This window comes from Camelus bactrianus, chromosome 7 (genome assembly GCF_048773025.1).
Source record: "Camelus bactrianus isolate YW-2024 breed Bactrian camel chromosome 7, ASM4877302v1, whole genome shotgun sequence".
NCBI classification, from domain to species: Eukaryota; Metazoa; Chordata; class Mammalia; order Artiodactyla; family Camelidae; genus Camelus; species Camelus bactrianus.
Window position 1 is genome coordinate 32813571 of NC_133545.1, and position 16558 is coordinate 32830128.

A 16558-nucleotide genomic window follows, 5' to 3' on the forward strand; every position below is an offset into this window, starting at 1 on the left:
ATTTAACAATGTATATACATAGATCAAAACATCAAGTTGTACAACTTAAGTGTATACAATTTTTATATGTCAATTATATCTCAAAGCTGTTTAGGAAGAAAAAATGGACGATTTCATTAAATAAAAATTCTCCGAATGTTAATATTTACCCTTGTGGCTTTATATGCACACACATACACACACTTTTATTTTTTGAACCATTTTGCCATTAAAGACATGATGTCCCTTTAACCTTAAATGCTTCCATGCACGTTTCCTAAAAAAAAATGACAACCTCTTATACAGCCACAATGCTATTATTAAAATCAGGAAATTAACACTGATATAATACTATTATCTACTCTACAGCCTTATTCAGATGATTTCAGTTGTTCTAATAATAGCTTTAATAGCAAATTAGGCAGGGAGGGAAATAGCTCAGTGGTAGTGTGCATGTTACCAAAGGCAAGCTTGTGTGCCTGCCACTCTACCAAGACAAATTGAAACATCAACATTTGGAGCAGAGAAAGGTTTACTGCAGGGGCGAGCAAGGAGGATGGGGTGACTCATGCCTAAGAAAACCCCGAACTCCCCAAAGGATTTCAGCAAAACATATTCAAGGCCAGATGAAGGGGGGGGGGGGTCTCAAGCTCCATGATCAGCTCCCGCATAGTCCTCTGGTTGATGTGGAGATAACAGAGCAGTCAACAATATCAACCCCCCAGGCACCAGAAGGTTTGGGGGCAATGCACCCTCATCAAGTAGTTAATTTTTTCCCTTTGGTGGTGGTTTAAGCATCTGAAAAACTCAGGAAATATACATGAGGTACCATTATCTGGGTGCTTCAGAGAGGACCTGCAGCAGAGGATATGGGGGAGGGGTCCCTGGAAGGCCCCCCAGGGTCCTGCTTGTTTACATGCATGCTTAGCATGCAGAGGTCCTGGGTTCAATCCCTAGTACCTCTACCAAAAAAAAAAAAGGACTACATGTAGCCAGCCAATATTTTATAATAGGGTCAATACTAGTTGTTAATCTGTGAATCAAAATACCAGGAACTGTGGTGCCTGGAATTCTCCGGGATGTATATGATCAGACCCAAAAGGAGGGATCCAAAAAGATGGATGAAATGATTTATCAGACACCACACTACTTCATGTCGTAAAAATCATAAATTTCTTGGAATTCTGTGCTCATTTATCACTGAGCACAAAATATATCCACTGTGTAGGTAGAAAGAAAAAAAAAGGCATAGCAGGAACAAACAGATTCAGAGAAGGAAATGGGTATTTTTCAAGAGTTGTTGCATCACCTCTTCTATGGTTTGAAACAATTTTACAACAAATTCTGATGACAAATTATTTTGCCACACTTCATCAACAGGTCCAGAATTTTCCAGTAAACACAAATTTCAGATTTTTAAATATTCTGCATGACATCAATTTTTTAAAATTATGCAGTACAAATGTTTTGAGTGCAAACATGGATAAGTAAAATATCTTGTGTTTATTTCTTAGTGTTATAATGTGTTTATACGTGTATGTATGTAATTTTAGAGTACATTTTTTGATGAACCCAAAATGGTAGAACTGCAGTAGACTTCACATAACAGACTTACACGAAATATTTATATTAAATAAAAGATTTTCTAAGACTCATGCTTTTTAGGCTCATTTATATCACACCATATCTATTGTCGTAAACTGGGTGTGCCTTTCCTTTTGTGCTGAAACAAGGCTGGTTCCAAATATTCCAAGTAGACAGTTCCTTACTGTAGTTTAGTGAAGGCTACAAAACTATCCGATTTGTTCAAAATTAATCAGTGGGGTGCTGAAGGACTTTTTTCCCCATCAGAAACGAAGTCAAAAAGCTTATCTATCTATATATAACTATACATCTCTTTGTTCCCCACTTGAATATAAGCTCCTCTGGAGCTTGGTGGTTTGCACAAAGTAGCAGCTCTGTAACATTTGTTGAATAAATTATGCTCTTTCTCTTGACCCCCTTCCCACCATACGCTCATAACTACTGTTAGCAAATATCAGTAGGCAACCAGCTCCCAGCCCAGCCAACCCCTGTCCCTGGGGAAATGAGTCAAAGTTTAATCACCTGAGCAGAATCTCTTTTATTGAAGAGTTATCACCTGGTGCCCTTGAACACAATTCAGTTTATCCCTTAGGCTTCCTTAGGAGGGAGTTCGTAAAGGTGTATGTGCCATGAACCTTACTGGCCACAGTGTACTTATTCTGGTGATAAAGTTCCTTTCATAAAAGAAGTTGGATACACAGCCGAATTCCCTTTCTTGCTTACTGTCAGTTCTCCTCCATGCCAAGCCACCCTCATCCCACGAAAGCTGAAGGACCCTACCACAGAATAAGCTCCTTTCTGGCTGAGTCCCCATCGCCCACCCCACCCCACCTCCACCTTGCCTTGACGTTGCACCCTTTCCTATAGCAGAAAGTTGGCCCTTTTTTGCCTGCAGAAATGCCCTCGGTCAGTTCTTCACCCTGCACACGCCCAGGACGGTGAGAAGCTCAGGTGTCAGCAGCTGCTCTTGGACGATCACCTCTTTAGTTCTCTTCCGAGTCCAGCTGGTTGAGTCGCTTTACAATTATGCTGTTGATTTTCTTAAGATCGTCTATGTCCTTTCCCTCAGCTGCTAGTCTTCTTGACACATCTTCCATCTTGTTGCCCGTTTGAACTTTAAAATGGAAAACAGACAGTGTTCACTGGTTTTCAGCATGTTCCATCCAGACTCAGAGCCCTGGGGGCGGGGGGAGAGAGGGGGCTCGGCTGAGTGCTGAGAGGCCCCCTTGGCAAATCACCTGCTCTGATATCCCACACAGCCCAGAAGCCCAAGAGAGAAATTGCTGAAGACTGAAGTTAACTATCAAGTGAATGATTTTTACAATTTCTTGGTGCCAGACTTTACCTTCAGCAGCTCTGCACAGATTTTGGCTGAGAAAGATGTTGCTGCAAGCAACTGAGGGAAACCGCCAGTGTGTCTGATTATCCCTGGAGAAGTGACTGTTACGTTGTCTCATTTTGAGACTCATTCTCAGAAAAGGTTTTTTGCCCCTCATTTGGGAGGTGAGATTTTTTGGGTTCTCGCCTATTTTGACATAACTCTCCTGGTTCTAAACTACCAGGCCATAATGAATGTATAATAATTCTCCTCAGACCACCCTGAAAGCAGAGAGACCACATTTCCAAAATAAACAGAACCCCTGGTTACTGAGTAAGCCAGGGAACGGAACAGCCTGAGGTCTGTTTAGCAGAGTTAAAATTTCCGAGAAATGCAACACAATATCAGTATTTAATATTTGGGCTTCTTATCATTTCCATTTCAGGCAAGTTTTTTCCAAGGTATCTTTTAGGTTTTGCAGAAAACTAACATGGAAAGTGTCAGAGATTCACCTTCCAGCATTGGGACAAATTGCTGCCCAGAAGCTACTTATATACCCCATGTCTGAAAAATTATGTTGGAAGTATTATGGTCCAAGACATGACGGAAGAGTCTTATTGAACATTGCTGCAGAGTGAGGTACCACTTGCTTCTGGGGAAGAATGTGAAACAAATAAATCCATAGCATGTGACATCCCTTCCCGTCTTGGGAACCTTCTGCATGAGTCAAACACAGAAGGAAGTAGCGCCATGTTGGACTAAGTCTGTTCCCCAGTACAGTGGTTCCAAATTAAATCCCCAAAAAGAAAAAGGGTTCCATGTGCAAAAAATTTAAAGGAAAATTATATCTGACCTGTCTTTTGGAAATTCACAAGGAGTGAAAAAAAGAAAAAAAAAAAAAACCTTGAGCATAACCTTATCCAGTAATTCTCAAACTCATTTCAGCACAGGGCCCTTTAGAGAATGCTTTTCTTATCCCTTAAGGCAACACTTAATAATATCCCACACACCTAGCATCTACACTGCTTGGCCACTGGAAACTGCTGCCAAGGCAGGTAGGCATCCTTGGTCATCTAACTTGGTGTCCATTGTTCCTCTTTAGGACAGAGATTGTGACAAAAACATAAGGCTCAACAGTTTAATCAATGTAATCAGTATAAAATAGCCTATTCCTTTGCATAAAAATGCCAGAATTATAAAGAATGTAAGTTCTTGCGCTTCAGTTAAAAGAATACACATGTGCACTGAATCCCATTGAGAGTGAAAAGGTTTCCTTGTTAAAGATGTGCACAGACCAAGTTCATTTACAGGGTCCTGTGTCAACTCTGGTCTTAAATTGGGCTAAGGTTTATCTGGAAACCACAAGAAGCCTTTATTATTACTTCAACATAGGCAGTGGAGTGCTGGTGGGTTCTGGAGGCAGACGGGCCAGAGTATGAATCCCAGCTCTGCGTCTGATTCGCTGGATAAACATGGAGAGTGAAACTCTCTGGGCCTTAGTCTTTCATCAGTAAAACAGAAATATTAGACGCTACCTTGAGGGATAGAGTAAGGATTTAAGATAATGAATTTAATGTCTCTGGCACAGAATAATCATTCAATAAAAAGGCATTCTTCTTTATTCACATCTTCTGTTTTTTAATATGAATTTGCCGTCAATATAAAACACTCAAAGCAAATATAAAATAAATCCTGCTTATACAGGGAGTGTAAAATGGTCACAAAGCGAATGGTCTTTGATGTCAGGCAGGGGAGTCTTTGTGTCCTGATTAGACACCTATTGGTAGTGGACTTGGGCGTATTAATTAATCTCTCCAAGCTTCAGTTTCAGCATGGGTAAAACCAGAATAAAAACAGGTCCCACACTATAGAGTCACCATGAGGTTGTGAGCAAACAGACACCAACTGATGCCTGGGAGAGAGTGAGCACCCAATACGTAACATTTTTTTTTATTATTGTTTTATCATTTATCATAATCGCAGAAGAGAGAAGTTTTTTGGTTGCTCCCAAGTCAGTAAACATACCTAAAATTTCTCAGTAGTTTAACTTAGTCATTACCCAGACGGGTGAGGGCAGAATGGTATTTGGAGCATCAACTAATGTGGGATAACATTTCAGAAAGAGTAATCCAGGCGCTCTTTCCAGCCCTGCAGGTTCAGGGCCAACCTTCCTCCAATTAATAATCAGATGCAAGGACACTGTTGTAAGGATTGTTCACATTGTAGCTTCTAAGAGCAAAAGGGCACTGGGAGACCGGGAAGCAGTTAAACATCATCCCTCCCGTCCAGCCCCAGCCCCAAACCGCATAAACACCCTTAAGCTGGAAGGAAGAGTTTAGGGGAAGGAAAGGGGTTAGAAGCTGTAAGAGTCATGCCCCTCTCTGCCCGCCTCTCCCCTCCCATCACTACCATTGATACCCCCACTAATCCTGCATGAACTTGATTGAGAGGATTTCAAAGGCATGAGATCCACTTCTCATTTAGGATGGTTGAAGGCAGGGGCAGAAGTGATGGTGCGGTGGATCCAGGCAGAAGGCTGTCAAGGATGACTCCCTCCTCCCTCTCAGGCTCCTTCCACTCTTTTGGGGGTGAGGGGAGGGAACTGAAATAACTACAGCTGGTGGTCCGCAGGGGACAGCTCAGAGCGGACGCTGGTGGGCACCATGGGAGGGGCAACATGCAGAAGGAGGAGACATCTTTGCGAGAGGACAGATGTCCCCTTCCCCTATCCATGGCAGAGGGGAGAGTGGCACTGAGACCTCAGGGATCTCTCGGCGGAGGGGCTGGGTGGGAAAGCCTGGGTCACCACTCAAGGGCAGGCATGCAGGGCCCAGGCCAAGGGCAGGCAGGACACGTTAGATCAGAAGCAGGACGCCAGCCTGGGCAGCGTCAGACAGGAGGGAAGCAGCCTCATTATATCCCAACACTGCCTCTGGGCCCTGGCACAAGCCTCATTGCTTCTAATTGATTTCAGGGAAGTGGGGAAATCTAGGAGCGGGGCTGAAACATGACTGTGACTAAGTTATAGATCTGAATTCATGGAGAACCTGTGTTTTGGATTAAGAAAACCCAGAATTAACTAGAATAAGCTGCCTACCATTGGCAGCTAGGGACTCCAGGTGAGAAATGAAAGTGTTAGAGAAACAGTTAATGCCCGCATTTGTGAACTCCTGGCAGTCTGGGATTCTGTGTGCCCCAGCGACCTGCCCCAGGGCTGCGTTCCCTAGGCATTCACGCTCTCTCGTCCTTCCACATCAGTACTGACTGCCAGGAAGCACTGCCTCGATCCAGGAGCAAAGGGAACCAATCAGCTACACATCAGTGGTACTTACCGATTAGAAATATCACGAAGGAAACCAGTGCCAGGCTGACAATAAGCACGATTATCAGCCCCAACAAAAACAGACTGTGGCTCCCATTTCCTGAGTTAGCGCCAACGTCTGGGATTTTCTCCTCCAGAGCTAATATGAAACAAACAACGAAGACAAAAACTCCTCAGCACACAGCTTGTCAGCAGAACCGAACAGTCCCCCACAAGTAGAGATATAAGGGGTACATCCATTTTCCCTCTGATCACTCTGGAAAGAGACTTCCATTTTAGGAATGTCTTTGGGCTGGGTGCTTTTTGAGAATTTTTTACCTTCTATACAGTATTCAAAGAACAAGCCGGGTCAACCTCTCTCTCCTCAGTCCCTATTTGAAGATTTCCTTGAAGACTATGTTAACACTGTATGTATCAGAACATGGATTTTTTATTTGGGAGGCAGGCGGGGGATAAAGAAGTTAAGGGTTCTGCGTGACAGGGGCTCTATGGCCCTTTTCCCAGAGTGACCCAGGAGTAAGACCAGCGGGCTGCCGGCCACTTACTCTGGGTGAAACGCTGAACACCTTGCAGTATCTTGCAGAAAACTCTATTTCCTATCAAAATAACCAGTTATGCCTAATCCATTTAAACAACAACAACAAAATAACCCTGGTGTACTTTGGTTTCTGAAAGCTGTTTTCAGGATGGACATGCTGTGGAAGCCAGGTTCTCTGAAATGTTTTGCAGTTGAGCTGAGACTGCAACCACGCTTCTACAACAGCCTAGTTCATCCAAACCATGAATTGTCTGCACCTGGGCATCATTTTGGAAGGCCTATTTGCCTAATAACACCCAAATTAAATTGAAAAAGAAATACAAAAACTTGGGGTAATGGAGATCCTTGAACTACTTCCGTATTCTCTCCTACTTTGTGTCAGTCCCACACCCTCTGCTACTTGACTAAGGATGAATGGGTGGCTCGTGCCCCGTGCGTTATAAGGGGGCTGCATCACACCCTCCACAAGGTGTGCCTCCTAATTGTAGCCGGGGCATAAGCCAGCACCCAAACACCTACATTTAATGAGACTGACTGCATTAAAAACAGGTGAAAATCTGAACAAATTAAAATATAGAGGAAAACAAGAACTTAGAAAGGATTTAGAGGGGGAATAATAGATATAAAACCGGGACAGTAAGAGTTTAGAGTGCGTGTGGAACAAACAGCAAGTGGACATTTATCACCATGAATGTCAGCATTTAAGCTAGAAAAGATGGGGCTCAGAATAACCTGATTGAACTCATTTATAATATTTAGGGGCCAAGATTCACCATAATATTTAGTATTTAGTATACAGCAGATTTTTATTTTGTTTTCTCCCTTCTTTTTCTAATGCTTTAATTGGGGCAATTTGTAATTTAAAACAGGGAGTTGATATTTTTGCCCAACAAAATGTTAATGATGTTTTTTTAGAACTAGTTAAATGTGTGGAACATTTTTCTCAGCAATTCGCCACGAAGTAAGACCCCTCTAGGAAAGTGGGTTCCATCGGTGACCTGGCTGTGGTCACTAGAAGGCACAAAAGCAGCCAACAGGGATGAGTAAGCCTCTGGGAGACCACCTCAGCAGCCTCCAGCCCTTTCCAGGGAGGGACACTCCACAGGGACGTTTCAGAACTTTGAAGACAAGAGTTCAAATCTTGCTTAAGAGCCAAGAAAGCCCATAAGCCTGGCAAGCATTCAGAGAACAAAAGCAAAAACTGCCTCACAAGAAACAGCATTCTACCGTGGGACCTTCCGAAGGCCCGCCCCGCCCCTCCACACCCACAGGTCCAGCTTAGCACCGCTATTTTTAGGTGGCCTAGATGCCTGGCACGCCGGCCGAGCCTCGGAGGGCACACGTACGGAACAGTTGCTGCGATCCGGCAGGACAGAGGTTTAGTCTGTTTAAGTCATTTATGGAATCCACAACATAAAGCTTTCTATCCTCGGGAATGCTGCGAGAGCCGGTGTCCTGGGAAGAACGATTCATTGTCCCTGGAAGAAAACACTGTTGTTAAACACAGAGGCTGGCTGGGGAGCTGGGCTTCAGGAGAATCACAGCCTCCAGGAAGCTGATCAGGCACATGAAGAACCACCCATACAGATTACTTCCAGATGAAGGGCTAGAAAAGCTTTGCTTGTCCGGAAGAAAATATTTCCTTCTGGGGACAACTTTTGGAGCTATTCTTTTTGCTTTGCTTGCCAGGAAGCTCAGAATCAAGGGTGTAGCCCAACTGTAAGGCTTTAATACCCTGATGATGTGCATATGCTCTTGTCTCCTCCTCAGATTCCTCAGTTCTGTTTGTATTTTCCCTGGGTCTCTTTTTTTCTTTTGTAATTGATTTTTAAATATTTCCCTTTTATTACATTGGTCATATTCTGCACATATTTGTGCAAGAAGGCTATATATAAACACGTACAAAGATAAAATTAAGCTAGGCAGCCTGTGACCATAAAGACTCTTGAGAAAAGAAAATATTACTGTGAACCATTCTAATTGATGAGGCTTTAATACAAAACTATACCTATTAGATTCTCCCTCAAGATGCTGTATGAGTTCCAACCTTAAAGGCATCTTTAGTCCTTAGACACTGGCTCTGAGTCTTCAGGACAAAAATCTTAGCAAACTGAGATGCTACAGCAGTTGCAGGCTCGACCTCAGGACCCTCTGAGGTCTCTTCCCTGAGTTTCCTTAGATTGAGGTCACTTACATAATAAATAATTTTTAAACTGTAGTTTACATTTCAGGTCATGTTCTCTAATGTCAGCACAACTTCAAGGTACATTGAAAAACCTAAATGGATTTTAAAAATCTATTTTAAGATGTTTCTCTAGTACAACAGAGAACTTGTGGCCTTTTAATTATGTGAAACGAAGATTCTAGGAAGACAAATTCCAGTTGCTATCAAAGCTTTCTCTTTTACAGTTGTCTCTTTTCATAAAATGAGTCTAATAGTGATGTTTTGATCTGGAAAGGATTTTAGACATGCTCTTCTCCAGCCCCTTTCCTTTCCACAGGTGAGAAAACGGAAGCTCAGAGGGTAAATGCCCGAGATCACACATGAGCTCATCGCAGACCTGGCAGTGGGCCTCTGGCTTCACTTTGCCTTCTCCTGCACTGCCTTCTCCATAGGCTCCCTATCTGTTGTCACGATCAGCTCAAACCTCACCTCCAGTAAGAATCAGCCTGTCTTTCCTTTGTGCCCTTGTTGGATGCTGTACATTCTTCTATCAGAACAGCTGTTCTATATTACTGCATTTATTTTCTTACATCTTTGATTTCCCCAATTGACTGAACACCCCATAGGGTGGGCACCAATCTTACCCTTCAAATGCCCAGTGCCAAGTTTAGAAGCCAGTGACTTATGTTTGGTTGGAACACCTAACATTTAATTTAGGATTTGTATCTCACTATTTCCAAAAGAATTTGAGGCAGTAATAAGTACCCTAACGTAAATAAAACTGAGGTAAAAACCCTCGTGTGATATCTGGACTTTAGTAAAAGCAATGCGGTAAACTTTGTGCCTGCCTAGATGTGGCAACACACTATCTCCTGTTAACATTTTAAAACTTTCCTTTAATGCCTAGCTACAGAATGAAGGGAAATATGATTAGTGTTAAGAGAAACCAAATTCAGGAAAAAAAACATGAACACCTATAGAAGATCTGAAAAAAAAAAGTATCAGTCATTTACTAAACAGATTAGACTGAACTCTAAAATATTAAAACCCAGCAATTTCCCAGGTTATACCTAAAAACATACTAGTACTTGTGGAAAAAAAAAAAAGTGCTCCCAGAACCCTAGGTAAGAAACACAGTGGGTTTGGAAAGTCATGAACTAGTTAAATTTTTTTTTCAATCAATTAAAAACTGTAAAGGGTGTTTTATTGATCCTGAAATTTTAATTAACAAGAACACATAACTCCCTGAGGATTTTAGATAAGGTACTACTGAAGCACTTTAGATACTGATGTTACTGAATTCCAAATACACTTCCTGGAGCACTCCTAAGGGAATGACTTTAAGTGACAAAAAAAAAAAAAAAAAAGTAACAGCATATAGAGCAGAGGGGCCTTGGAGATCGATCGACTCTTACCCTTTTACAGATAAAACCAAAAGTGTTGACTGATGCGTGGTCAGATTTCTAAACTATTTTTCTAGAGATTTTATCATCTCTTTATACTTCATTGTCCCAAACACTAATATTTGACGAGGCATAAAGCTTGTATCACATCATTGGATCATTCTTCCAAACACGGCTTCTATTTTAGGCTCGGTGGCTGACACATGGTTCATTTTTGGATCTCTGATTTGATATCCTTGAGCCTTAGCTTCCCCTTTGGGAATGTAATCACTACTGCTTAAATCTCATGCTGAGGCTTAATCGGCGTTTACAAGGTAGAGGACTAGCTAGAAAAATCACAGCCACAAAAACTGACTTAAGAGCAGCACAGCTAATAAAATCTCCAAACCACTGGCCCTTGCTGCCGGCTCAAAAGTAATTCAATGCAACATCCAATCCAAAAACACTAAGACAATAACCTACACTGAACCCTGAAGTGCTCTGAAAGCAGTCATTTGGGTAAAGTTACAATGCAAATAAATGCTATTTCAATGCAGTTTTAAATTAAGTGCAACATGCAAATAGAAGATAAAGAGCCAGTAGGGAAAACAGAGTTGGGTGTGGTTCATGGCAGCTAAGAGCCTGCAAATGACTCTGTAAGTAAATGGATCCAAGATCACATGGCCCTAAAACCAGGACCCACAGCTGTTGACACCCAGTTGTTGCTATCTTTGGCATCTCCATATGAGGGCATCTGGGAACAACCAGCAGGGCTGGAGAAGCCAGTGTTACTAAATTCTGCATCGCACTAACCTGACCCTCCTTTTGACTCTGGTGTGCAAATTTGATCATTAAGTAAGATTGACTGAAGCAGCATCCTTTTCATGGAACGCTTTCTAATACCTTGAGGTGAAACATGTAAGTAATTTCATTTTCCTCCAGTTTAGATCAATGCTAACAGCTGATTTTTTTTCTGTCATTTAAGAATGCTTTGACTACCTATAATATTCTGACCAATATAGTTGTCTATGAAAATCTGCTTTGCTCTTTATTTTTTTCCAGTAGGTGTTTGGTATCAAACCATAGAAATAACTCCCACCAGTACTGTCCCACAAAATCAGAATTGTTATCATAGGGCTTAATTCAAAGCTAATAGGAAGCTTTCTTGAGTGAGTCATGAAAATTTGTCCTTTAGTTCCATTTCAGAGTCAGTGCCTTCTCAAATACAGGAAGTAATTTTAAAAATAAAGTCTACATCATTTCTATCAGAAGCTAAAAGCACAGGGCACATGCAACAACACAAAAACCAAACCAGCCTCAAGAATTCACTCTCAGAAGAGTAACAGCATGCAAATTACTTACAAAAATGTGAGCTGTGACTGCTAGATAACCAGGGGAAAAAAATTATTCAGAAGCAACTGTGACTTTCTACAAATTCTGCAGTTCTTTCTTTGCCTTCCTTCGGCACATGATCACTCCTCTAAGGCCCATAAACCCCAGCATGAAACTGTTGATCTATATTTAGTGTTAATTTAGCCAAGCAGTGTAAGATTCCAAATATTGACTTTTTTCATAATGCCTAAGGTTTTTAGTTAATATATTCGTAAAACTATGCTTTAAAAAGAAGAAAACCACCATGCCTTGATTCATTTGGTAACTGATGAGGTTCTTATTGGACTGAGATTTATGTCCTTATTTGGCTGATGTGACTGTGTGAGCTGACAGTTCCCGTCTTCTGCCATACGGGGCTCCCGTGTAAATGTCGGGTTCCAGGCTGAAGCTGCCGCACTAAACTCACTTGCACCGGACTCCAGACCAGAGGACTATAAGAAACAGGAACAGAATAAGGATGTGACAGTCTAACCAGGATGAGGGCAGATCACAGGACTCCTAGGGCTTCCAGTAGCTACAAAAGCAGACCGCATATGGGAGACTTTACAGCTACAGACACAGTGGCCCCACTGTTAGTGATGGAAGCACCTTATCTCAACTTTCTTTCCTTTTCAAAGGCTTTATTCTGTGAATTTTTATGCATCCTCCCTTCTCGGGAATCTCAAGCCTCTGATATAGTTCCCGCACACACATGCCAAGGAGTGTCTGCCCTCTGGTGTACACAAAAGAAGCTACAGTGAGGAGACAATCCCGCAAGCCCCCATCCCAGACCACAGGCCTGACAGCCCAGCAGGACACTAAGGGTTAAGTGGTAAACTGATCCGTGATCCTCTGTAATCCTACCTTCCATTGCCATGACTAGATAGACATTATTCATCCTTGAAACACACTGCACTTCAATTAGAAAATGCTCTGCAAAATTCCTTTTACATCTGTATTCAGTATGGACCTCACTCTACTTTGGGGGAAAGATTCATCTATACCTGAGGGCCAGTTCCTGAAGGAAGACAATGTAAGTAGTAACTATTTTCTCAGAAGCCCTTAATACCTTAAAAGCTATCCCAAATCTCTTGAAAAATGAAAATGTTTGTTAGCTCTTATTTTATCATGTTCAGTTTTAATCTCCCAACTATGTGAGCTGTTTCAACCCATCTATTCTTTGAAGAAATAAGAGCTTCATTTGGAACATTTACTACGTGTTTTTCTCTCTCCTATAACCTTACAACCCCACGAAGTATTAATGCCCACCCCTTCAGGGATGAGGGAAGTGGAGACTAAACAATTCCTCACACCAAAATCTGAATTCAACTATATTTTACAGTGAGGAGGATGAGACTTTTTATGGCTTGACTGTTAGTTCTGGAGAATACTTAAAAGCAGAGCAAGGTAATCTACCTCATTTTATCTATTATGTACCTGAAAAGTCCACATCAAGAAGAGTTTTGGGTCACAAGAAGAAAACAGGTACTCTATTCTCACATAAACTGTTCAATCTGGGGAAACTGTCAAGTGTTTCTTGCTTTTTCTTTCAAATATTGTATCTCCTTCCCAGGAAACTAAGCAAATGCCATCAAAGACTTGAGTCACAGAAGCCGACTGGTTCAAAATTAATGCTGGAACCTCACAATAAAACTTACTAGGCAGGGACCATTTCAAATTCCTTTAAACCAGCAAAGTTAACCAAGAATCAAGGAAATGAATTGATCTACCATACGCCATTTTACTACTTTGAAGAAAGCTCAAGCATTCTTACACACTGAATCCCCAGTAATCCTGTCTAGCAACTATCCATCAGTTTCATGAAGAAAAAGTCACACATCTATAAATTTAATATACAAATACTCACATTTCTTTTTTCCTCCTAAAATCCCAGGAAAAAAGGCAGAATAAGAAATTACAAAACCACAAGAATAAAAATTGGAGGAAACAATGCTGAGCAAAATTTCAACAAATGTATTGAATATGGAGAGTGGTTTGTCCCCACCTGAGCAGACCTCCAGGGGACCATCACTGACGAGAGCGGTGACCAGCCCCGCAGAACTCAGGCAGGCTCAGGACTGGAGGCAACAGTGAAGTATGAAGCTAAATACAGGTAGGTAATTTCATGTTAGCCAAAAATACAATAGAATAGTCAGATTGGAAAATCATGTTACAGCAATCTCCCAGAAAGAGAAAGAAATTAGTAAGAAAGAAAGAAGGCCAGATGCTCAATCCAGCAGCTTTGTTTTATCTCATGGAGTTCCAGAAAAATGTATGTGTGACCAAGGGGGTCAAACACTTAATACTTGCCAGATTGCTAGTCTACCAAAGCATAGTATCGTGCCCTTTTAGAACAGCAGAGACAAAGAGATTCAAAAGACAAAACAAACAAACAAAAAAATCAGAAATTAAATAACACTTTAATTAGAAGACAAAAGAACAATGCCTTCAAAATTCTGAATTTGGTTTTCTACCTAGGATTTTATATCCCAAGCCAAACTACTTTTCAGACATGTAATGTCTCAAAATAGCTGACCTCACACACACCCATTCCCAGAAGTTACTGAAGGAAGTGTTCCTTTCTTTAACAGGAAAGTAATCTAATAACAAAGACAGGGGTCTAGGAAATGTGGAATCCACCCTAAGGAAGGAAAACAAATCCCAGAATGATAAAGTCTCAGGAAACAGCTGTATACTCATATGAGAGAGAAATTAGTCTAGACTAAAACCAGAAACAGGTATCCTGTTGTGCTTTGACCATGTGGAAAATAGACTAAAGCAGCATCTTCCAAATGTATTTGGGACTATTTTGGAAGAATTAGTGATGTGTCTGTAAAACCAAGACAAGATGTCCTGTGAGAATGGAAACGTAAGCACAGTAAACTATCCAGTTCAGGAATGAAAAGAAATATGGTCACTACAAATCAGCATCATTGTTTGCATTAACAACAACAACAGAAAAAAAAAAAAAATGGGAGGAAAACAGAAAAGAAAAAAGGCAGAAATCTTCACCTATTGAATAGGAAGTCATCAGATGTCGAAAAATAATAAACTAAGAAGTAGCTGAATAAGCATATTACTTCGAAACCTGAAACCAAGGTGCTAGGGAAAAACTAAAGGCTGAAATGAAATGCCTCCTGAGAGATTGGGAAGGATGGAGCAGGGAGCTAACTTCCTTATAAGCCTTAAAGGACTGTTAAACTATGTATATACATCTCTTTCATAAAAATTCATTTACTATTTTTAAATACTCATATCTAAAACTGAAAAATTAGAGAAAAAAAAAGCCCTCTACTTGCAATCTCTTCTTCATGGTTCTAACCTACTTGGAATATAAAGAGGTGACAACACGCAATTCCAAGTTCGAGATTTCCAAGTCTGTTTTCCACTGTGCTGTGTCTGAGGGATGGGGCTCACACTCCCAGCAGCAGGAGAGACTCCACAGGCTGGCCAGCGATTTTCGACGAAGGGGGCACATCAGACCTTCAGGTGTTGAAGATGTGGGAGAGGAAAGCTAGTTTAGAAAAAAAACCCTCTCTTGATTTTGGTCCTTATCTACATGCTTCTCCACCACTCTTATCACTGTTTTCTGCACTCATGTAAATAAATAAATCTATGAATTCTAGACTGCAGCTATTGCTTGTGCAATGTAATTTCCATATAAAGTTTAATAACGAAATCCTAATGCATTGTCAAAATGTTTACAACTTCTCATAAAGTAAAAAATTCACCTCATAGGGGCAACAACCAAGAAGCAATAGTCTTAAAAATGTCATTGGAATGCCAATGATATAGTTACATTTTTTTCATTTATTTTCATGTTTCCAAATATACAAAGTAAGTTGTTTCCACTCCTTCCCTACCCAGCTTGGTCATTTTGAACTCTGTACCTTCAACCCATAAATAATGTTTCTTCTATGAGAAAAGAAACACTTTTCATGTGAAAAGATCTTTATTTCAAAATAAAGAGCACAAGGTCTTCCACAGCAGATGAAATTAGTGTTACTGCCCTCAGAGGTCAAGGTTAGCAACCTTCTGGCGTATACCAATTCATCACGAACAACAGATGCTCTGAATAGCCTTTAAGTGCAGCTGTAAGGTCTCATGGTATAATTCCCTTCGTTGATCCCAGTGACAAAATGATTAGGTTCCATTTAAAATTGAAAATAATAGCAGCTATTCAGGAGAACTAGCTCTCAAAATTGTATCCGAAACTCATTTGTCAAAGATCTTAAGTGAAACACCTCATGTATCTGTATCATCATAATCAATATTTCCGACAACCACAGCATAAGAAATTCAATCTTGGCTAATAGTTTTTCTCATCATGAAATCAAGTGAAATACTGTATTTTTGCCCTCTTCATAAATAGAGAATAACCAAACATTACAAACATTTTATTCATGTTTACTGATTATATTTACAGAGAATATTCAATAATCAGAACTTGCCATTTGCAATACTATACATTAAATTATAATATAACCCCCTCTACAAAAGCTATCTGTTGACCCATGATAAAAACTAACTCTAGAGTTTAAATACATTAGAAATTACAAAAAAAAAAAAAAAAAAAGGGAGCAGAAAGTGGTCTTCAAATGCTAAAAATCTAGAAGAATTCTCCAACATCTGCTCTCTTATCTCGACATTTACTTCGAGCTTTCGTTCGAGCTTTGAAGGCTGCAGAATTATATAAATGCTGAAATGAAGAAAAGAAAAATATATGTGAGCCATTAAGGCTTAATATATTCTTATAGTTAAAAAAAAAGGTAAATAAAAAAAAACACAAAGGAAGGAAATTAACTAATTTGACCCTATAAATATTTTAAATGTTTGTAAGACACACACAAAGAATGAGGGGGAAAATTAACACATAATAGCTATGTGTTATTCATGGCTA

At 40.5% G+C, this 16558-nt stretch overlaps 2 protein-coding genes and 1 long non-coding RNA gene across 7 annotated transcripts in view; 1 reads left to right on the forward strand and 2 right to left on the reverse strand.

Moving 5' to 3' along the window:
- Positions 1-13523, reverse strand: LSMEM1 (leucine rich single-pass membrane protein 1). Of its 2 annotated transcripts, none has more exons than XM_074367200.1 (4): positions 11928-13523; positions 8088-8219; positions 6214-6342; positions 1-2677 (listed from the first exon to the last, which is right to left on the reverse strand). In XM_074367200.1, the coding sequence occupies exons 1-4, from the start codon at positions 11935-11937 to the stop codon at positions 2547-2549; spliced, it is 402 nt and encodes a 133-aa protein (XP_074223301.1). In that variant the 5' UTR covers positions 11938-13523; the 3' UTR covers positions 1-2546. The 2 variants fall into 2 exon arrangements, with proteins under 2 accessions (XP_074223301.1, XP_010945948.1); XM_010947646.3 differs by lacking the exon at positions 11928-13523 and adding an exon at positions 11650-11921 and having other exon boundaries at positions 20-2677.
- Positions 11049-16558, forward strand: part of LOC105063165 (uncharacterized) — a 7328-nt gene continuing 1818 nt past the window's right edge. Inside the window, exons 1-2 of the long non-coding RNA XR_834754.3 lie at positions 11049-11205; positions 13553-13771. This is a non-coding gene — a long non-coding RNA (uncharacterized LOC105063165). The remainder of the gene's footprint in view (positions 11206-13552; positions 13772-16558) is intronic.
- Positions 16041-16558, reverse strand: part of IFRD1 (interferon related developmental regulator 1) — a 22346-nt gene continuing 21828 nt past the window's right edge. For all 4 annotated transcript variants that reach the window (XR_006722173.2, XR_006722172.2, XM_045511158.2 and 1 more), the window contains one exon: positions 16041-16357. Coding sequence is in view for 2 of the 4 variants with exons in the window: in XM_045511158.2 (XP_045367114.2) it covers positions 16268-16357 (90 nt within the window). In the remaining 2 variants the exon portion in view is untranslated. The remainder of the gene's footprint in view (positions 16358-16558) is intronic.